General features: G+C 32.9%; 2 protein-coding genes across 9 annotated transcripts in view; both read left to right on the top strand.

Moving 5' to 3' along the window:
- Window positions 1-11,365, top strand: part of Syt7 (Synaptotagmin 7) — a 703,683-nt gene extending 692,318 nt beyond the window's left edge. For all 8 annotated transcript variants that reach the window (XM_074179490.1, XM_074179533.1, XM_074179453.1 and 5 more), the window contains one exon: window positions 995-11,365. In XM_074179490.1, the coding sequence (XP_074035591.1) occupies window positions 995-1,095 (101 nt within the window). In that variant the 3' untranslated portion in view covers window positions 1,096-11,365. The remainder of the gene's footprint in view (window positions 1-994) is intronic.
- A 4,508-nt stretch (window positions 11,366-15,873) lies between these two features.
- Window positions 15,874-24,543, top strand: LOC111512888 (uncharacterized). The gene is made up of 4 exons (XM_023169047.2): window positions 15,874-15,966; window positions 16,333-16,530; window positions 18,446-18,547; window positions 22,863-24,543. The coding sequence occupies exons 2-4, from the start codon at window positions 16,384-16,386 to the stop codon at window positions 23,175-23,177; spliced, it is 564 nt and encodes a 187-aa protein (XP_023024815.2). The 5' UTR covers window positions 15,874-15,966; window positions 16,333-16,383; the 3' UTR covers window positions 23,178-24,543.

The following is a 24,543-nucleotide window of genomic DNA, read 5'->3' as shown; positions in this document are numbered from 1 at the left end:
TTCTCCGCACTCGCAGGGTATCCGGTAAATGCAATTCTTCATAGCTCCAGAGATTCAGCCACTCAGAACTTGTCCAGATTTTTACAATCAATAATTAAACCATTGCAAGGTAAAACATCATCTCTCGTGGAAAATTCAAGGCATTTCGTTGAACTACAAGGAGAAATCGAAGTCAAAGAGCAAGATCAACTGATCAGTTTTGACGTGGAAAGCCTCTATACCAACGTTCCTGTCGAAGGAGCACTTCAAATCATACAGAAGAAGCTATTTAAAGATGGGGACCGATACAAGTAACCATGGAATTAGTAGGATGTTGTGTACGAGAGTTTGGATACGATATTCCATGCAGTCTTTGTAGGATTGTCCGATTTATCAATTTTCTGTTGAAAATATTATTTCTTCGCCGAATCAACAAGACAATTGTGTTTACGTTTTTCTTGACTATACAAATCTGATAGTGAAGGAATTACTCCTAATGTTAATAATTTAATCACAGGCAAACAACAGCAAAAGACTAAAGACTTCAAAAGTATATTCTGTATGATGATTAATTTGCTGACTTTTTATTAATTTTTTATTTGTATGTATTTAGACCTATGAGTAATAAATGAAAGTGTAAATTAATACCATTTCAATCTTTTTATTCCTCTTTTATTATAAGCATGTTATAAATAAACAAATATCTAACCATTAAATATGAAGCTTTCTCAGGAATTTATTTAAAAAAGCCTTTGAACACTCTCAGAAGAGTAAATATTATACGTTTATTAGAATATTTAGGTCTGGTGGCACGCCAATATTTCTCAAAAATTCAAGTGGTTCGCAGGTGCAAAAAGGTTGGGAACCCCTGGTTTATTTGGTCTAGTGTGAATAGGTGAGAGCCACAATAAACCCCTGCGGGTTGCAGTGGAGGCCCACTCTATTATGACCCAACCTAACCCAAATTGATTGATTTATCTATTTGCAACATAATTATTTTCGTGTTTTTTCACAGGGAAAAACGGATCAGGAGCTTCTGAGACAAAGCACTGGCAGGATATGATAACGAAACCGAGGCAAACTATAGTACAGTGGCATAGACTCAAACCTGAGTAGAGGACACACCTTTTTCGATGGTAATATTTTTCGAAAGCACCCTAATTTCCAGCTTCTCCGCTACGTTTGTTCAATTATTCGGATTCCTTCGACATTGAAACGGAATGACAATAATTTTCTTTGACTGTTTTCATAATGGCTTTCACCAATGTTTGCTTCTTGATGTTTCAGTATCAGCAGAACTAGTCGGGTGGACCACTAATGGTCTTCTCTATCAATTTCCTTTACTTTCAGTGATTGTCCATGCACAAATGAACAAGTAAACGTACAAAGATGTGTTCAAAGAACATCGTTTACTTCCGGACTGTCTCTATTATCACAAAATATGCACACAAACATAATTTTTATATGAGTTATATGAGTTTGTTTCCGGTTTGTCAACATATAATATTCCGACTAAGAATTGAAATATTTTTTTATTCCGTCTAATCGATTCATGCTGCTCCTATACAGTTTTTAATCTCTCCAATGAGCACAAACAGTTGAATACAGAATATAACGTTTTGAATACCATTGAATTTTCGGAAAAAGAACTGTGAAAATATCTCCGAAACGAGAAGTATTTTTTGTGATACCTTATAGTAATGTTAAAATTGTTATAATGAATGTGAATATTATTAGTGTTAGTTCAAGATTAGGAATTATTAGACCTGCCCAAGTGTTCTATTTCGATGTGTACAGGAAAAATGGTCCACAAAGTTAGAGCTACAAGTTTTGAACATGAGTTCAAACAAGTTGAGTATTTTTTTAATAGTAATTCGGTTCATCATAAGCATACCAAACTGAAATTGGTTTTCCTGTGAGTTCAACTGGTTTTTGTTTATTTACGACAGGATAATTTCCATCGATCGTTTTGAATTCATTCCCTTTATTGAAAATCAACCAGTGGTAGAATCATTTATTTCATTTAATCGGGAAAAGACTCCAAGAACTCAAGAGTTCTTTTCTCTAATAAATAAAGAAGGGGTGATCTTAAAAAGGAAAGATTGTGAAATATTTGCGAAATGTCATCCAATGCACTATTTGTAGTAATACGGGAGCCCAAGTGGGGATTTCGGGATTTACTAAAGCACTGCAGATTATTATACAGGGGGATACCTTGAACCCGGTTAAGTACCCCCACCAAATATGAGCCCCATATATAAGGCCGCGTGTGAGGGGTAAAGGATCAGATTAGTGAAAAAAATTGATCATCAGAAATTCTCGAGCGCGTCAGATTAAGGTAGGGTGAGTTAATCACCTGCTAAAAAGTGTATATTCCAGTAATCTGACAATTTGAGAGTGACGTAAAGAAAGGGGAGGGCAGCAAAGTTGTAAATACAATAAATACAAGTATTCTACCTGAAAAACATACCCTGTTTTATTTGCATTCTATTTCCTGAGCTTTTCAATTGATTAAGTTCAATGAATTGAAAAAAAAATTGAAAAAGTATTGTTTTTGTCGGATTAAGCGAATCCCTCTAGATAATCGTCAGATTATGAGACAGCATGTCTAAAATATAAAGATGAACCATATATATCTTGATCTGACGCGCTTGAGTTTCAAAATGGCAAATTTTCTTCTCACATTATAATAATGGCCGCGAGTTTGCGTCAGATCGAAATCGTCAGATTATTGAATGACAGCTTTTTTTTGTTGCACTTAACTCCCCATTAGAAAATCTGACGCGCTCGATTAATTTTTTTTCACTTTTAACCATTACGTGCAACCACCCACATCATGCAAACGATCAAATTAACATACGAACATTATTAAAATACGTAGGACATTGATGCTATCAATATCTAACGCGCTCGAGTATGTCCATGCCACAGTATTTTTTTACATATTTAAAAATCTATAGCCGCTTCCCCCACCGATGAAAAGGTATATATTATATAACATTTTTTTCTTCTTATCATATAAGCTTTGCAACCTAATATTTCTCAATGACGCTCGAGTAAATCCCCATTTTGCATCGTGGGTTCCCCTGCTATAGTGCATTATAGTTCAAAATAATCAATCTCCAAATATGAGATCTCCCAAAAAAAATAATTTCCATGTAGCTCATGAAATTTTCACATGATCAACTCATTGTATCGATTTGAAATCAATACCATTATTCTAGATTTCTTCCAAAATTTTTCCTGTCTTCCTCTTTTACGAATTTGACATTGAGTTAAAGAAAGAGAGATATTTTTTGAGATTGTTAGAAAAACAAACCCAAAACGAAAATATAACACATTTCTGTCAACCCTGAAATTATCAATCACAACAATCACAACAGCATTTATTATTGTTCTCAAGATAACTTTTCACATATAGTCAATAGGCATACTTGAAGACTGGCTATAAATCAAATCATCTTCAAGTATACCCACTGACTATAAGTTTTTTTTCATATATAGTCAGTGGAATCGGGCAAATTTTGGATATGAGGTTGTTTACCTCGTGGCTCCTGTTCAAAACTTTATATAGGCCAAATGGGGAAAACTCTCTCCATAAGAATGAAAGACCATAGAAAATTAAATTAAGAACACTTTATCAACATCTCCAAATCTTCTTTTGACAAAGGGGATGGATAAGGATGAATTACTTTTTGGAAAAGAAAGGTTTAAAACTCAATATTTCAGAATGCTCAGAAAACAATAGTTTTACGAATTCGAAACAAAATTGATTTAGATGATTCCCTTTTGTTGAATTTTTTTTGTTATCATGGAATTGCTGATTATTGTAGCTTTGAATTATGGTGATATGAGAGGTAGTTTTTGCTTTTAATATGCCCAATTCAACGAGTTTTTCACCATCAATAGTAAAAGTCATGAGTGAAGTAACGGAAGTCATTATCAACCAAATCGCTTTAATCTATAACAAAGACAATAGGGTTATTAAAATAGTTTGTACTTAACATGCCTGAAGAAGCTCTTATATAGTGAAACATGTGTCGCAGATTTGTAAACAGTTTTACGTCAGTACAAAATTCACTCATAGGATAGTGAAGAACAGAAATATTTCTGATAATTTTTCCCAGCTAGTAAGAAACTTTTTTGAAATTTTTGTAATCAAAAAAATATTTATTGAATCCACATAGCGACAACTGACTGAAACTAATTACCCTAAAACTTATCAGACCTGTGTAATGTACTGAAATAACCTATCACTTTCGAAACGACGTGCCATGGATTGAGAATTGAAATCGATATCATATCATCGTACAAATAGGATGGCTCAAAACGGAAATTCACGTTGCATCAAAGTAGGTCGGTTGTGCTCTAATGATATATATTGTTCAGACATATGTACGTGAGGTTTCAGGTTTCAAACTAAGCACGAGAGGAGGTAGTTTTTCCAATCACATATAATAATAATAATCGACTTTATTCATCACAAGATATAAAGGTTGTCTTATTCATATTTACATTAATTGAAGATAACCTTATAACAAATGGGCGAGGTGTCAACTATAGCTGTTTTAAACTCGACCCTGAGAGATATGTCAATAGTAATTTTCAACTCTGCTTTTCATATTGAGATATTTCGAATTGGTACACAGAAAGGAATCAAAAAGATGAGCTTTTTTTATCGTTTATTACAAAACATTAATTATGTACACCAAGAAAGCTCAGTAAGAAAGTCAAAGTTGATAAAAATCATTCAACAATTAACCTTAGCCTCCAACATATGTCATTTGATGGCAATTCTCCTTATCCATCGGTGTAACACTATAATCAATTTATACCTCAGGCCATGAAATGAATTAATTGTTGATAATTATGAACATTATACAATTTATTATTGAAACAAAATTCAATATCATGAAAGATATTCAGCTATACTTACTCATAAGTTCTCCTCTACATACATATTTATTTTAATACCATCATTATTGAACAGAAATACTTTTTGAATCTATTTTTTGAAGAATTTCTGCACACCTATTTAATCGTGATTTCACAAAAATAATTCATGAAAGGAAGTGTTGCAGAAAAGTGTATAGTTTGTTCCTATATGTCATGTTTCAAAGAAGAGCATTTGATTCTTTTTGCATGACTTCAAGCATAGCCCATTGACTAATAAGAAAGATTCTCTCCAACGGAAAGTGGGGGCAAATTGAATGATATCATCGAATTTCCTCTAGAAGGATTGGATATGGACAATTTTGCAGCAGAAAATGTGGCTACTTGTTATAATCTATATGCACTTCTAAATCACAGTGGGACTACTAACAGAGGACTACTAAAGCATACTGCAGATACTCGTATACTGCCCCGTGGCACAAATACAACGATTCACACGTGTCACCAATTTCACCAAAGTCGCTTGTGAGTGGAGAAGCATACGTCCTCTTTCATGTAAAGGATGGAACAAAATCACACCTTTAAGATAACCGAGGAAAAGTTTCTTTGTGCAATTATTATTTATTTTTTGTTAATTTCTTACATGTACCTGTTTCCATATAATAAAACAATTCGTACCGAATTGTTATCTCTAGAGTCTTGACTCAGTGTAATTTTTCACGATGGAGTTGTCATAAAACTTGCACTACAACCTGAGAAAAAGTTTCAGAAAAAAAATGTTTTTTCTGAAAAAAAAATTTGACATTTCGCCTTTGATATTTTTATATCTCCTTGTTGAAGATAGCAGGTGAAGTATTATTTCTACTGTCAACTTCCAAATATGATGGCAACAAAGAAAAAGAAAAGGGGGCTTTAATTTAATATTTTGGTTTTTGATAGTGATATTTTTTATAAAGTTCTTTGAAAGTTAGTTACATCCACATTAGATATGTTCGAATTATTCATAATCGATAAAGTATCGTGCATATTTCATTTTGGTTCGGGATTCTTTAAATCGATATAAACAACGTGAGTCTTATTCAAATGTCGTATTCATTTCAACAAAAAAGGTGATTAATAATAATAATAATAATAATAATAATAATAATGGCTTTTATTGATGGTTCCATACAATTACAAAAATATCAAATGGCAGAATTCAATATCTGCGTTTGTCGAATATTTGACATTTATTCCATAATGAAGATAAGTTATCTGATTTTTTTTTAAACTTTGTTCAAAAAAAGGATTCTTTTTTTTTAAGTTTGGTTCTTGATTCATTTTTTTATGTTATTTCTCCAATATGTCTAATGTGTGAAACTGGACATAATAATAAAGAAATCTGACAAAAAGTGCATCAAATATAACCAACAAATTATAATAATTATACATGATGGCATACTGAAAAGTATGTAGCATTATATGTACTGAATCCATAATAATTTAACTGAAAAGTCAATTTAGATTTCATCATCTGAACTTAATCAAATTGCCCATGCCGGTGTTCATGAGTTTTCCATCCAAAATAATTTGTCGATGTTTTTGTCGTGAATCTTAGTCGTATCATTTTTGAAATCTTTCATTATGTTCAACGAACAAAGTTTCTGAGATGAATTGACTGACTCCTGTCAACAACATTGATATATTTCCTCGTTTCAAAACTCCTTTGAAATCCAATAAACAATAATAATAAATGGGCTTTATTCATTGACATACATTGTTTATAAAGAAGAAGTAGATACAAAAGTCAATGAAAGGGGGAAGCTCAGCTGTCTAGGAATTTGAGAAATAAAAAGAAACTTTAATTTTTAAATAAACTTTAATTTTGTCCATTTCTGAAGACGGAGGCACATTTTAGCCTCCGAAACGTTGAGATGAATATTGTAAATGAATATTGTATAAATATATATTGTAAATGTATATAATCATCTGAATGGCAGAGTATTTGGTAATCTACTACAAAATTCAAAAAGCAGCATTGAATAATAAACAAAATAAGTGAAAATTTGTTTTTCTCATCATCAAAATATTGGGAGATATTGTAGAAAAATGTTTTCTTATTGAAACTTTGACATCGAATCACAAAAATGCTCCTCTCGGGTTCATCTGAGTTGTTTTCCACGATAAACCAAAGATCTAGTGAAAAATTCAACTAGCTGCAAAAAAAATAAAAGAACTGTTGTTTTTTTGTGGTTTAAACAAGGTCATTGGCCTTCTACTATTAGTTTGTCTATAATCATCTAACTGTTGTTATTCATTTTATTTTTCCAGAGGGCAAGGAATAATCATTTGGTAAACTGAATATAATTATAAATTATAAATATTAAAAATATTTTATAGTTTGCTGTAATGAATGTTGTTATTGGAGATATTAGTCATTCACTATCAAAATTGATATCTAATTTGAAAAATTCTCGCGTCGCAGTGTTAATTGCCATAATCCTCCGTTTTCCATTAAATTTTATATGTATATTCCGTAAGTCAGAGAATAGGTTTGAATAAAACCCTCAATTTTTACCCTTTTATCATCAACCCTTATTTTACAATAGACATTTTTAACCCTGATCAAAGATAAGCATGCCTTCGCATGAATCACAACTAAAGGTTAGATCGCTGTGTAATTTCAACCCACCACGGCTGTGCAACGGTACACCATCAATCAATGAGAAAATAATGAAAACCATTGTCGAAGTCAGCATTTTAAATGGCAAGTTTCGAGGTGAAAATACACCCTATATACATCCCAGAAAAATATGACAGTCAACAACATATTTTTCACATCACAATATTGAACTTATATAAAAAATTACTATACTTACATATAATGTGCTGTTTTTTCGGTTACTCTAGTACAGAAATACAATTACATTATGGGATTAATTTTCCTCCATGCCTTCGCCCCGAATTTAGGACTACACGTGGTGTAAAAAGATTCTAAAAGTGGATCCACTCAACTCACCTATCTCATTAGCTCCAAGCCTGTTTTATATGGACTGTTTTTAATGAACGGACTAACGTACAGGATATCATCCTTCCTCATTTACAAAATTGTGGTTGAGGAATAAGTTGTAAAGTTTCTTATATAACTCGTCTAAAGGCTTCAACTATTTAAAAAATCCTGTTCCCAGTTATATACCAGGGTCGCTCAAAAACAGCAAAGGTGATAATTATTTTTCCTCGTGGCTGTTTTTCCTGTAACATACGAAAGCAGAATATTTGACAGGGACTTTATTTATAATATAGCCAAGTGTACGGTACACTTTATTTTGTCTGTATAGATAGTGAGGGATGAACAATGAATTGGGAATGAGATTTTTCGACAGAATATTCTAAAGATGGGGAAATGTGATTTTTGTGTTTTTGCAAGAAGAGTTTTTATGTGTGCTTTTTGTAACATAGCGTTAGATTCGATATACTTGTAATTTTCATATCGAAACATATTTTTTGCTATGAAATGATAATTGTCGGCGTCGGATGGAGGATGACAGGAATTTGACGGTAAAAAAGCCTCATCTGGTAGATTTCGCAGGAAGTAAGTTATGATGAATTTATGGAAAGTGATCTAAAAACACTCAGAAAGAAAGCTATACTCACTGATTGAATTGAATATTTCTGGGAAATGTCAAAATTTTCACGATTCTCCTCCAATCGCTGCCGATGCTAAAAATGTCTTGTTCACGTATTTTTTTAAATAATATGTAAGTGAAACACTTAGGATAACGTTGACACTGTTAATATGTGGAGAATATTATTAACCTTCGATGTTTATTATCTGTTGTAACATATTTCAGAATTTTATCGAATCAGGAAAAATTAATTTTTTTGAAAAATATTGCAATAAATTAATACGAAATCTTTCAACGATGTGAATATGATAGTTAGGGCCAGAAACGGCCATTTTGTTATATCTTTGGAGTGTTAAACACCCCTGAACATCCCGTAGGACCATTCATGGTCGATATGAGGGTGTCTTGATATCAAACCCATTGGAACTTCTGTCACTACCTCAAGTCCTGAAAGAATGGTAATCATGTCAGGTTCATCTGACAAAGTGGAAGTCAATTGACTCAAAAATTACCATAAGTTAAGGGTAGTTTTTCCAAGAAAGACTCGTCAAATACAACTGATTTGGTATTAAATTAGAGAAGGGGCCATGGAATCTTCAAGACTGCCAATGCGACTGTCTACTAATGGAAATTCCAAAAAAAAAATAATACCATGTAATTTTTCACTGTATATGAAGGTATTTGGTAGACAATAATGTTTTAAGGAGTTCGAGGGAAAATTCATTTGCAGAAAAATATGTATTTATCAAACAAATATACGATTCAGAGACTGTAGGCAATCATATACAATTACTCAACTCTAAATCCAAACTCAGAGATTCTTGAGCAATTACAAACGACCGACTATAAAATCAAACTCAGACTGTTGAGCAATTGTAAATAATCAATTACTCAACCAGCTCTATAACTAAACTTAGAGAGTGTTGAGTAATTAAGAACAATCAATCACTCAACCAACTATAAAATCAAGTTCAGAGACTTTTGAGCTATCATAAACAATTACTCAACCTACTCCAAATCAAAACTCAGAGACTATTGAGCAATTATAAACAATTGCTCAACCCTCTTGAATCCAATCTTAGACACTGTTGGGCAATTATAAACAATCAATTACTCAACCAACTTCAAAATCAAATTCAGAGACTGTTGAGCAATCATTAACTGAACTTAAAGACTGTTGAGCAAATAGCAACAGTTACTCAACCAACTATAAATCGAAACGTAGAGACTGTTGGGCAATTATGGTCAATCAATTACTCAACCAACTATAAAATCAAGTTTAGAGACTGTTGAGCAATTATAAACAATTACTCAACCAACTCTGAAACCAAAATGAAACTGTTGGACAATTAGAAACAAGCCGTTACTCAAAACCAACACTAAAACTAAAAGAGACTGTTGAAAGATCTGAAACAGTTACTCAACTGACTCGAAAACCAAACTCGGGGACTGTTGAGCAATTATAAACAACCAGTTTCTCAACCAACTCTAAAAAAGCGAAACATTTCTGGTAGGCTTGTTGATTATTTCTCCACCGTTGAAGATAATTTTAACAAAGACTCACAAATATGCCACTGTGATTCACAAAAGAATTTAGGAGATGTTTGATCTCTTGTAATTTTACCAATTTTTTGAAGCTGTGGGAAATTATGTCTGCTGCTGATCTTTGGGCAGTTCAAATGGTTCATCTTCGACATGATCTAGAAAATGATTTTAATAACTACAGATATTTGATAAAAATATATGTTTCAGTTTAAATACTTGCCAAACTATTTGAAATTATTCAGGGTCAGTGATGCATTGTTTAGAACCTTTGGTGTAGTGATGAATATTACTAGAATTTCAACCCAACACTCCGTTATTTCAACACTTTGACACGTGTTTCGATCACCAAGTGATCAATTTCAAGAGAAAGAATAAACTGTTCAGTTTATTCTTCATCTTGAAGATGATTACTTGGTGACTGAAACACGTGTAAGAAATAATGGTTTGGATTTCAACTATTCAGTCTATGTTTTTGTATTTCCTGTAACAAACAATAAAGATAAAAAATTACATGCAGACATTTCCAATTGTTATTCCTCTCAGGGAGATATTCGAACTTTCCCATTTTTCTCAGAATTACCCATTATAAATATTCGTATCGCCAAACTTCTTGTCATAGAAATGAAAAGGATTTCCAATTAACAAAAAATCAGGATATCTTCATATCGACAAAAAACTCTGCCTAGTAGATTTGGGAAGTTGAAACACATACGAGGTTAGACATCTTTTTTCTGTAATGAGATTGAAACATTCACACTGGAGACTTGTGGTTGTGATCATGGGAAATCCAAATTGTCAAATTGATTTGTTGCAATATTTTTCAAAAAAAAAGTTCTTAGAAAACGCACTAGAAGTGATAGAATTAAAAAAAAAATGTTAACTGTAGTGCCTGAATGAGACGTATCGTTATTTGCGAGTACATACCAAAGAAGTAGTTTTTGGAAATGATTGATTTTGAAGGTTATCAAGTTTATTCCGTTGTCAAGTATATGAAAGGACTCGTAGTTTGATGTATTTTGGGAAGCAAAAAATGTTGATCTTCTCCGATATCTTCCGTAACTTATAGTACGTTAATTTTAGCTTGGAGTTTTATGAAGCTCAATGTACTGGGATGGTATGTAACTGTACTATAAAGTTACGAAACACATTTGTAAATTAGGTTTCACGAATATTTTTTATGAGAATGTTGCTATTTCAACCTACTAAAACCTATCTGTTGAATGTACGACAACAAATAAATGTGGAAACAACAAAATTTTGAATGTATGTAAATATATGTTAGTTGATAGAATCTTAATATTGTAGGTATAGGCATTAATTGAAAAATAAATGTATTTAATTTATTGCTCGTGTCATTTCTCAACTGACCTCCTTGGATTGAAAAGCCAAAATTGAATGTTATACTTTTTATTTATTTCTCAAACTTCATGAATTCACTCTTTAGTAAAATTAGTTAACTCACATAAAATTAGCTTATGTACAGTCCTTGAAGGTTTTCCTTCTACTCAGTTCTGACAAAAACACAGAACAGGCCAATTTTAGTTTTGAGAAGAACCAGTAGATGGCTACACATGAGCTCTCTTTAACTGACCACAATTCCCTTGATAATTTCAAATGAAAAATGTGGACAGATGGGAGTTTTTTGAAAACCCTACATAACATATATAACAAAAACATACAAGGAGTTGCAAATAGTGAAGAGGGGAATATATCATTAGAAATAAAGCAGTAAATTCATTGATGATCCATATCATGAGTGAGGCAATGATGATTGAGTTATTTTGAAAAATAACTCGAGGAAGAATTAAAATAGTTAGTCGGTACATTTAAAAAAATAATAAATGAGCAGGAATTGCGGCTAATATTTCCAACTGGGCTAAATACAGAACTCATTGAAAAAATTTGGGAAGAAATGTATTTGCGAACAAAAAAAATATCAATTGGATATTTATTTGAAGAATAAATGTCTCAATACAACTAGATAAAACTTTTTGGCGAGCATCGAAGGTAATAATTGATTTTCTCTGCAAAAAGTGACCGGTGGTGGTCAAGCAGAAAGTGATGATTCAATCATATCATCAATCGTAATACTGTTTTTATAGCAGAAGATATTGGTACTGACGGCTTCAAGACCTAATGGAAATTAATTGTTTTTTTACCCAGTCAAAAATTATGTGTAACAGCTAATTTAAAATCAAGTTGATAAATCACCTCAAGATCAAAACAAGTCATCTTTTCTTTATTAATGCATTCACTGGATGTGATACTTATATCCGCAAATAATTTAACAATTTTGATGACCCTGTCGATTGTATACTTACAATCGCAAAAATTACAATAGTTTCAAAGAGCGTTAGTTAGGCGTTTTCAGGGATTGATGCGAATTGTTGTTATACCATTTACAAGTAAAAACGCATTATATTTACCTCCAAAAAAGACACAAGTTGGTATTACTTATCATTCGATATTGAAGTGTCATTTTATTGGCTCAATATTGTAAAACGAACCGTTTTAGAAAAAACCTCATCTAAATCAGAGTCGTTTCTGAAGACTATTGACTGTTTCAAGAATTACTCGACGCAACTAATTAAAGAAAACTGTATGGAAACAAATGATGTTTGAATAACTCCTTCATAGATGGCGACTTAAACAATGAAAGATCAAACTGAAATCAATGTTATTTCGAAGGATTTTCAAAATCCAAGTAATGTGTAAGCTACCTAAATTTGGTCATTCGTCAATTGAAGAAGACAAAATAAATTAATACTGGATATTTGTCAATATTCCGGTCTTTATTATAGAAAATAACTTTTGTAGATACCTTGATTGTAATCGAGCATCCTACGTCCTGAAATCACTGTTTCTCTATAATTTTCCTTTGCCTTCTCTGTATTGCATGTTTCCTCATTATAGAGCTTAGTTCAAGAGCTTTAACAATGACAATGTGGCTTTCATAGCAAACCTGTCCCAGTATCATTATATTTAAACCCAACTGGAAATCACTCGTTCTTCACCTTTTGCAGTTATACATAATTTTATTCACTAATAATAATAATAATAATATGATTTTATTTCCTTGAGACAGTACAGGCTGTATGGAAAAAGTCAAAGGAACGGTTTCATATAAAGTGCATATACCATCAACAAACGAATAGCAAACACCGCATAAAAAACATACAAACGGTCATATATAACAGATAATCAAAAGCAAATAAGTACATAAATAGATGAGAAAAAAATATTCCCTCAGAAGTGATGTTCTAAAAACGTTTCTATGGAGTAAAAGCAATTTTACACTAGACAATTTTTCAGATTTCGTTTGAAAATGAAAATTGAGCTACTATTTTTTGTTTTCCGGGATTGAATTAAATATTTCTGGAGCCCTGAAGTTTGGGGCATTTTGAGTTATTCTAAGTTTTGTTGAAGGAACTATAAAGTTATTTTTGTGTTTAGTGTTATACCGATGTTTAGAATCAACTTGGGGGAATGTATCTTTTTTCATATACATATATATACACAATTCTAAAATATAAAGTGAGGGTAAGGTTAATATCTCCAGGTCTATGAATACATTTCAGCAGGAGGTTCGAGAGCTCAATCCCAACATTGAACGTATAATACGTTTTTGTGCTATAAAAACACAAGACGATGAAGTTGATGTTGCCAGGAGGTCAAGCCATATCGTAGTCTACTTTCTACCTGTGCATAATAGAGCTGCAACAACTGATCAGGATTCAGAATTTCTTTTATATTCCTAAATTGAATGGCAACTTCATGGAGTTTTATTAAGTAGATTTCAGGGCTTGGCCAAGATGCAATATTTATGCGAATTGTATAATGATTAAATGGTTCAACAATAATTGCGAGAAAGCTGTCGCCTCCAAAAATCTCGCCTATCGGCAGTGGCGCAAAAATCCCAGTGGCGAAAACCTAATTAGGTTTGTTAATGCTCGCAAAGCTGCAAACTTAGGATAAATGAAAGGAAATAACTTCATAATCAGAGAATTAGGGATAAACTACTTGCCAATCCAAACGGGTCTAGATCTTTCTGGTCGGTAGCTTAAGTTGTTAATCAGAACTTCACAAAATACACAATTCCACCACTGATACAAGCGGATGGTTCAATTGCAACAACAACCATAGAAAAAGCAAATCTACTAACTGAACAGTTTGCGTCCCACTCTACAGTCGATTTTCTGGGGAAGGCACCACCCACTATTAAAACACTAGAATCCACAATGCCAGAAATTACTTTTCGACAACGTATAGTCAGGCGAATTTGAAAACAGCTTAATATCAACAACGCGTCTGGTCCTTATGATTGTGGATTAATGCAAATGTGGAGGAGGTAATTTGGCGAAGTCGCCGGTAACTAATCTCCGTTTGAATACTAAAATTGATGCTACACTTTTTAGGCCGGAAGGTAGACAATTGAAAAAATTGAAACCTGCTAGAGATGGCGTCTTCTCGAATAATTTTTTACGATGTTGTTGTAGTTTGATTCAATTCCCGTTCTTTGTTGAGTAATTATGACAATGAGAGTTTGTTTCTAATTCGAGGTCGCATTTTTTCACAAAGAGCAGAAGGTACTGTCAATATCTTCCTTTGCTTGAAAACAGGTCTACATGAATCAGTATGATGTAAATTGTGAAGCAAAAGAATTATTCGTTTCTGAGCAACAAATACCCTATTAATATTTGTTGCATCTCCCCATAAGATTACATTATAAGATAGAACAGAATTAACAAGAGCATAGTAAACATCTAACAGTTGTTCTTCACTCAGTATTTTTTAAGCTGCATTAAGGCAAAGGACCTGCTATTGAGTCTTTTACTCACGTAGTCAACTTGAAATTGCCATTTCAATGAGTGATCGATGTGAACTCCTAAAAACTTTGTGGATTCTGAAGGGTATATATTCGTGATATTGCCAAGTCTAGAAAAAATCTTATTGTTGGTTTCTTTGTATCAATTACACAGTAAATTTTTGTTGTTGATGCCCTAATAGCTTCTTGTGTCGATTTTCCTTCTCTAAAACCAAATTGTAAATCAATAAACCTTGAAATGCATTGTATGTAAAGTCTGCTATTTCATTCAATAGTTTTATCATTTAGTACAGAATCAAGTAATGACAGAATAATTCGAATTCACCCCTTTTAAAAGGTCAACGCCGTCTGTGAAGTTTGTTACCACCAATGTCACGCAGCCACAGACACGATCAATACTTGTATTGGAGGAAATTCCAATGAGTTTCTGTAAGTTTGGTATGTGGTTATCCACATAAGATAATGAAAGAACGATTTAAATTGTAGATAACAGGTTTTGATGAAATTATGAAGTTACTGAATAATCTTTTATGATGTGTGGAACAATTTTCCAACTATTCAGTCTATTATGCAGGCTGATTTTGGGACAACTGCAGAAATAAAATGCGCAACTGATTGCGGTATTGTCAGTTTTTCACTTTGGAAGACATTTGAACACAAATCCATTCGAAAATGAAGATAATAAAATCTGATTCTTTCTTTGAACAACTGAAGTGACATTTGTTATTTTCCATCCTTCAATCAATCGATCAATACTCCAAATACATTGGTGCAGTGTATTTTGGTTGTGAGAAGATATTCAATTCAATGGGTAGGGTGAAAATAATACTTTATAATTCATACAACACACTGTGTCATCTTCTAAGCGAGTTATAAATTAACTTAGGTATATGATGTCATATCCTTGAATACTAAAAGTTGCTTCGAAAGGTTGTTAGGGGTATGAAGAGGGATTTAGGAAATCACTGATAACATTATTGATGATTAGTGAATTATAAATATCTATCTGATTATTCAGAACGATGTTGTTTTTATAAGCATTCCATTTTTAGATTCCAATATATTTAATTTCAGACTTTCTGTTTGAATGTGTAAAATTTCTGGATTTTATATGAAATTGTGAGTATTTTCTATAAGATATTTGGCGTAGTTGGAATCTTGTTTATTCAATCTGTAACTGCTCAAATTGGCTGAGAATCTTTTAAAATCATATAGTAATAGGCTGAGAAGGGACAAAAAATTGAAATTTGGATCAAAATTAACAGCGTCAATGTATAAAGTAGGGAATTCTCTATGGATCAGTAGAATAAATATCATTCCAGCTACAAAAACACATGACATTAAAAAGGACAAAATATATTCTTCTTTCCATCATTTCTCCGTGTTTTCTGAGTTTTCCTCCGAATCTAACGATTTCGATTCTGGGGATATGGCAACGCTGATTTTCTAACCATGCCTTAGAATACAAGTTGTGTTTTCACACAGAGGCCGTTCATGTAATAATCTCAAGAAATTTGCCGACATCTCAATCAAATTATGTCTGAAGGTACATATGAATACGAATGTATGAGAGCTGAATTATTGGGAATTGAAAAACCTAGTTACGATGAATTCATTGCGAAGAAAGTGGAAAATGAGGCGCAATTGGTGGAGGAAGAAAATCTGGATACAGAAAATTTAAAGGTGAGCAAAGTATGATAATTCTGAAAATTGCTTTATGAATCATTTTGTCAAACATAATAGAACGTATATTTTGTGGTATGTTTTGTTAATTGCACATCATTCATAGTATTTGTTGATAAATTGATAAGTACAACATACTGTACACTTCATACAGTATAGCTTAGGAAGTATCCAGATGTCTACAGAATGTTTAATATTTTTGAGACTTTTCCAGAGGGATTAGTATCATTATTTAATCTTACAAACGTAATAATTTTCTTATAGTAGCTATAATATATGGACACACACAAAATTATCAATAAAAGATTTTATTAATAAATAGCCTTTTCCTTCATTATCATATTAATATACATGAAATTTATGTAAAAACCTTGGCTTGTCTTAAATTTAAACTTTGTCGATTTTTAATAGAATTGGAAATTTCTTATTCAATTTTAATCTTATATGGAACATATGTTCAGTGTAGTGAATGATCAACTCAAATCTTTTCCCATCTACTCGCATCCTTCATTTGTCTTTTTCTGGTTGAATCAAGCAGTTCTTTAAAAGGTTTCAACCTGTTTAATGCGACATCATTTTGAATGAAAATTACTACCTACTACCTAGGTTGTAGTGAATGATCAACCCAAATATTTTCCCATCTCCTCGTATCCTTCACTTGTCTTTATCTGGGTGAATCAAGCGGGTCTTTGAAAGGTTTCAATCTGTTCAATGCGACATCATTTCAAGGTAAAATTACTACCTACTACCTAGGTTGTAGTGAATGATCAACCCAAATATTTTCCCATCTACTCGCATCCTTCACTTGTCTTTATCTGGGTGAATCAAGCATCTGTTCAATGCGACATCATTTCAAAGTAAAATTACTACCTACTACCTAGGTTGTAGTGAATGATCAACCCAAATATTTTCCCATCTCCTCGTATCCTTCACTTGTCTTTATCTGGGTGAATCAAGCGGGTCTTTAAAAGGTTTCAATCTGTTCAATGCGACATCATTTCAAAGTAAAATTACTACCTACTACCTAGGTTGTAGTGAATGATCAACCCAAATATTTTCCCATCGACTCCCATCCTTCATTTGTCTTTTTCTGGTTGAATCAAGCAGGTCTTGAACAGGTTTCAACCTGTTCAATGCGTCATCATTTTAAAGAAAAATTACTACCTACTACCTAGGTTATAGTGAATGATCAACCCAAATTTTTTCCCATCTACTCGCATCCTTCATTTGTCTTTTTCTGGCTGAATCAAGCAGATCTTTGAAAGGTTTCAACCTGTTTAATGCGACATCATTTTGAAGGAAAATCACTACCTACTACCTAGATTGTAGTGAATCATCAACCCAAATCTTTTCCCATCTACTCGAATCCTTCATTTGTCTTTTTCTGATTGAATCAAGCAGGTCTTCAAAAGGTTTTCAACCTATTTAATGCGGCATAATTTTGAAGGAAAATTATCTTTTTGATACTTTGGTGAATATTCATGTCACTAAATTATTACAATGCTTAAAGTAGGTGTTCACACGACTCTATGATTCCGTTTTTTAACGCCAATCCGCTTTCCAAAAGGTTTAGTGTTCGTGAACCGGTTTGATAAAATAGTTTCAACACATGTCTTAAAGTTGGTTTTAGTACCATCGGTTGTTATAAAGTATGCTTCAAGATACCATGTAAACGTGGTCTATATGTGGGTTTTGAGTAATTAAATATTGGTACGTGTGAAAATACTCAATGTATCCAATAGTCTACAATGAAGGGCGTTATTATTTATACAAATCTGTCATTCAATGTCGAAATATTTCAAAATATTTTTTTCTAAATCCTAAAGGAGAAGTTTGGTTACCAAATGTAATGAAAAAAATAGTTAATTCCCAAAACTCAGTAGGACGATATTAATACAATATTCTTATATCGTAGACAGTTGATCATCAAGAGGAAGGACTGAAGAAAGTATCAGGAGGTTTGGAAGAACTGAATGTCATCCTACAGAAAACCCAAGGCAAGCTAAACAGGCTGAAGGTAACATACAAAAATTTGTATAAGTAATAATACATTTATCCAACATTCAACAAAATTTTTGATAAATCTGTTGTCTTACTATTTCATACAGGTATGCCAGAAAAGTTCTTAGGCAAATATAGATTAACAGATGTAAAATAACTTGAACAATAATGAACCTGGGACAATGTTTGATGGACACATCACTTCACAGCCTTGATTTTTTTTTGTTTCATATCAATTTGAATAGTTGTGAAAATAAAGTACAGAAATACTTCTCAGCTTGATATAACAACAAGCTATAGGTTTGTTTTGTATAAAAACTTTTTCTACTAGTGAAAAACTCTCCACTTTCATTCCAATGAAATCATTTTTGAATGTTTTTCATCTTCAATGCTCCTTCTCACATGATTCTTCAACAGTGGACGAAAAGAACTTCCCGGCTAGAAAACGAAGAAGAAAAATCCTATATCGCGGATACTCGATATAGGACCTATATAAAATGTTTCTCAAGTAGAAGTCTTCTGTTTGAAGGTGATTGACAATGTTTCATGATGAATTTCATGAATCACATCAACAGCGTAAGACCTTCCATAGCTTTCACAATGTAGAATGAAGACCTATTAGACCGTGCTTTCGGAGAAGGAACTAGACATCATCAAAAATGATCTTCAACGGAATGGCTACTCCAAAGCGATGGTGGAACAGACTTTGGGTAAAAGACAGCAGGAGCCCCGAAAGGGAGAGAAGCCGTCACAACCAGTGAGTATTATAGCTATAGGAGTTCTCACCCATTCTTTATGACGTCACAGGTTTCTATCTTCCACTCACTAAAGTTTCTCTCTGAAATACTTACCAGCGACGCATGACCTTGAAGTGTGCCAGAATCCGCCTTATTCATCTACTGGTTTGAATTTCCCGCTGTATGCGCGGTAGCTTCTGATTGGTCGACTGGGTAATGACAAAAAGTGGAGGAGTACGGACAATTACGTCACGCCTACCTCGAGTTGGGTGTTTCACAAGGTTCCGATCGGAGGTCTTAAAAGGTCCAGAATTGACCTTAGCTGTTTTCCCATGTTGATTCCCATAAGGAATGGGCGAGAACTCCTGTAGCTATATTACTCCAGTGCTTGCACTTCCCTACATCAGAGGATTATCGGAAAGGATAAGAAGAATTGGGTTCAAGTACAACATAAGAACCTGCCACAGATCCGGAAACACTATCCGCAGCAGCCTCACAAAAACCAGGCCACCAAACGCTAACTGCGATTCCAAGAATTGCGTTTACCGGATATCCTGTGAGTGCGGAAACTCCTATATCGGTGAAACTAAAAGGCCATTGAATGTTCGCATTGCCGAGCACAAGAAACACACACAGCGAGGGAAAACCAGCAAATCAGGAATAGCAGACCATGTTTGGACCCATCAACATAATATAGAGTTGTCCCAAGCTGAGATCATACACAAAAAAGAACATTGGTTTAGGAGAAAATTCAAAGAAGCCGCATACATGTTGTCCAACAATGTTTTCAGCTAAGCTAGCGTAGAGATACACAACATATGGAAACACATAATCAAGCGAAAAATGGCCAACTCCCGCCAAACGGTCCTCTCCCACTAAACCAGTGAAGCGGAAAAAGAAAAGCAGAGATAAGTAAAAGTCCTCAAATGACCTATAAAGAGTCAGATTTCGGAGGAATAAGTCCCGTCATCACCCGAAGACGATTGTAGATCGTGAAGTGAAGTAACTTGGCTTGGAATCCCCCAACTTTTTTATTTTATTTTAATTTTATGTTAAATTGTTCTATTTTTACTTGTATTTAATTTCACTATTATTCCATTTCAGGTTTTTTTGCTTATAGTATAGGAGCTAGCAACTTTTTCGAGAGAGAATTTCAGAACAGTTGGTTTTTTGATATGCTGCCTTTCTTGCTCTTTCGGTTATAGTCCGGGCTACCTGGCTGGCAGTAGTGGTTGCGTTTATTAATGCGCATCTTACCTGCACAGGTAAAAATCCTTAACTGTAAAAGAATTTTTTAAAGGATAATTTTTAATTTTTTCCTTTGGATAGATCCACCAGACATCATTTTTTTTTGCCAGGCATAAGGACATAAAGATAAAATCATACTTTTCATGGTTGATAAACTGAGGAAATGCCAGGAAGTTTTGAATATACGTTTAAAATATAAATTGAAGTACAGTGACATCGAGTTGCCTACTGAAATAAATGAAACAGATGTATATCACAGACAATGTTACAGCAGTTTTACAGCTGTAATGGCAAAATACCGTGATCCATCGACTGAAGTAGATAGTTTCAGTAAATCTACTTCACATACTTTGATCAATCATCACCATCACCTGAAAATTTCTCTTGTTCACAAACCATTGATCTGTTCATTTGCTATCATATGTTTTTCACGTGCCAAACACACCATCTTGGACAGGATTTAATTGCAGGATGATAAGAGACAATAGTAGATAAGAGAAAGTATCATATCTGACTCCTATTGATTTATCACCAACAAATGTGTCAGTGGTCGTATTCACAATGGAACAAGCACAAAAAGTTGGTAAACAATGTGGCCAAGCTTATGTACAAGTCACATATGATTTAGCAATTGCTAAAATGACTTATAAAATTCAAGCAACAGAAGGTCTCAGATTTACTAATCTTTTCATACATCTTGGATCGTTTCATTCAATGATGGATTTTTTTTAACTGTCGGTACTTTCATCGATGAGTGCGAACTAAAGTAAGTAAAATCATGGCTTCAGGGTCTGTAAATGGAATAATTATCGACAGTAAACACTTTAAACTTTACAAACGACTGCTTCCGTTAACAGCATTAGGCTTACAGATGTTACATTTTGATCAATTTTTGAAAAGTAAGAATGTAAAAGAACAGATTTATGAAGATCTTTTATAATATCAGAAAAAACACTGATTTATTACCAAAAAAAATATTATCACAACTGCTCGATTCTAACAAGAGGTTGGTAGCAAAGACCAGGCAAAACAACCATGGAAAAACAACACAGTTCTATATGATCTATATCTAGTTGATTAGTTATTACATGAACCTTTCGAGAAGTAATGTTAAACACGTAATTCCAAAAATAACGAACTTATTTTTTATGGTAAATCAACCAAACTACGCTTATTTTAATTATTTTTTCATTTATATGTTGAAAGTTTTTCATTCCAACTTGTATTTACAAGAACAAGTGTAAGTAATGTATTTTTGCAATTATTTCCTGTCTCATTCCTAAAATTTTCTGTTGTACACTAGCGGATACGCTGCTGTCGCTTTCTATATCTCTTGCACTTTAAACTGTCTCTTTCTAACCACAACCATTATACCGCAATACTTTTCATTACTTTTTTATTTATATTCAATACTTAACAATCAAATTAACGTCTGGCAAATCAATTTTATATTATTTTATCTTTAAAAAACATAGTATAAAAATTACAGACACTCAAAAATACTCTGAATTTTTTATTTCAAAAAAATAAAAAATCGCGTATGGCACATAATTAACAAAAATAAAAATGCCTGGCAATCACTACCGCCAGCCAGGTAGCCCGGATTCTAACCGAAATAGCAAGAAAGGCAGCATATCAAAAAACCAACTGTTCTAAAATACTTGTTTTCCAAACGTTGCTAGCTCCCGTACTAATAAATGTACTTATCAGATAATGCATATATCTATACAAACTATGAATATTTTTTCAAATTAATCCCGAATTTTTGTTCATTAAATTTTTGTAAAGCATTCGGAAGCTCATTGGTCACTGTTGATTTTGAAAGTCAAATTTGAATGGTGGGCTTGTTTTTGACCGAAAGAGCAAGAAAGGCAGCATATGAAAAAACCAACTGTTCTGAAATACTTGTTTTCCAAACGTTGCTAGCTCCCGTACTAATAAATGTACTTATCAGATAATATATCTATACAAACAATAAATATTTTTTCAGATTTATCCCGAATTTTTGTTTATTAAATTTTTTTAAAGCATTCGGTAGCTCATTGGTCACTGTTGATTTTGAAAGTCAAATTTGAATGTTTGAGCTTATTTTTGGGCAAATGAGTGAAATTATATAATTTGAACTTATATAAGGATGACAAATCTAATAGTTTTTTTGGTTTATACAAGTTGACTGTAGGCTCGCTGTAGTTCAACTTGTATATACACCTTATAATTTTGTTCTGAAGTTTTTCAACTGGTTTCAATAAGGAATTCGTTGCCATACCGTATATGTGGCTTAAACAACCTAACATAGTTTTAATATGACACTGTTATGACACTGAACTACTCAAATTTTTTCTCCAGGCATCTTGCGGATCGCTAACCAATCTTCTGAGAATCAAAATGGGAGGAAAATCGAGCGTAGAGACTCCATTGGAAAGCGAATTCGATCAACCTGAAGAATCTCACATCGAACCATCTTTAAACGACCACGCCAGCGGTGACACTGTTGAAGATTTCGATGCCAAAGAAGACAATAAAATTTCCGCTAGGAAAAACGACCTAGCTAAAGCGCTTGACAAAGATCTTAGTAGATTAGATACTATGATAGAAAAAGCTGAAAATGCCCAATACAGTATGTCTCATCAAAGGAAGCAGATGAATAAGTTTTTGGATTGAATGAAATACTGTGTTGAGGCTTGAAATGATTACAGAACAGGTCGAAAACATATTATTTATGGAACGGGTACACTAGATTTTAATTAAAATATCATTATTGGGTTTTTGGTTTACATAAAAATTCAGAGGCAACTTCAGGTTTCCAAAACAACATATTATATTATGTAATTTAGTTTACGAGTTCCTTTCAGGTAAAATTTTTCGGAATAGCGTGTAGATGATTTTTGAAAAAATTCAAGTCCCGATTGCAAACATTGCAAAAGATAGACGATTTACTGAAAAAAATGGGATTTGGTATATTTTTCACAGAAGTCTCATAAAATTTACTATATTTGAATAACATTCATAATAAGTATAGAAAAATTAATTGAAACATATTTTTCCAAACCAAAAAATTTCCTTAGATCTTCATGTCAGGAACAGGAAACTATACAAAAAATCCCCCAGAATTTTTGGAGTTTTCATTCGAAAAAAATAATTATAGTGTGTTACAACTATTGTAAATATACCAGTCATCAATTACTACTTGTCCTAAATTTTTAAATTTTGGATCGCTATACTTTCTTAGATACGTCTAACTAGTCCTCGAAATCACCCTGTATTATACCTGATCATAACTCGTACTATATAAATATTACTGCTATATTACTGATGATAAAATTATTCCTTATATATTCTGCATTATTCAAAATCCTGACCTGTAGTTTTCAAACATAACGAAAACGTTTCAGGTCAGAAATAACATGGGGCTTTCAATTAATCACTAAGTGGAATATTAATATGATAATGTTATTACGGCGTTTCTGGAACAGATGTTCAAAATACTTTGTCGTGATTCATCAAACGAGTATTTTACCAGATACTGAATATCCCTCTCAGGGCACTGAATATCCTATTCAGTGCCATAGCTGACGGACTGTGAATAGTCATGATGCTCCCTAGGTGGCTCGGGAAGTTATTAACATAACCTACCCAGGATACGAGGCTAATGACCAATGTAGTCGATGCTGATGACACCAAGAAAAAAATTCTCCCGAAATGTCTATGGGGTCATTCACCTCAAATCAACCTTTATAAAAGTTATTTTTTTAAACTTCACCGATGTCAACAACTAATGAATTATTCATGATTACGAAAGCCGATATTGTGCCTATCACAATTATTCCTCATAATGAAAATCACTGGTAAAAGTTATTTTGAATATCTGTAGCATATTATATTTTATGGATATTTCTATTAAACGGGAACCTATCGTCTTCCTTGATTGTTGTAGGTAATTATTCTAAAGAAGATTGATAAGTATATGTAGCATTTGTTCCACAGGCTTTGTAAATAAATTATATTCAACAGAGAGTATATTTTTTAA

Source organism: Leptinotarsa decemlineata, unplaced genomic scaffold (genome assembly GCF_025532065.1).
Source record: "Leptinotarsa decemlineata unplaced genomic scaffold, Ldec_3_MD MMD2_P_RNA_scaffold_1, whole genome shotgun sequence".
Classification (NCBI taxonomy): domain Eukaryota; kingdom Metazoa; phylum Arthropoda; class Insecta; order Coleoptera; family Chrysomelidae; genus Leptinotarsa; species Leptinotarsa decemlineata.
Note: the sequence above shows the minus strand (reverse complement) of the source record. Positions and strands in the feature narration are given on the sequence as shown.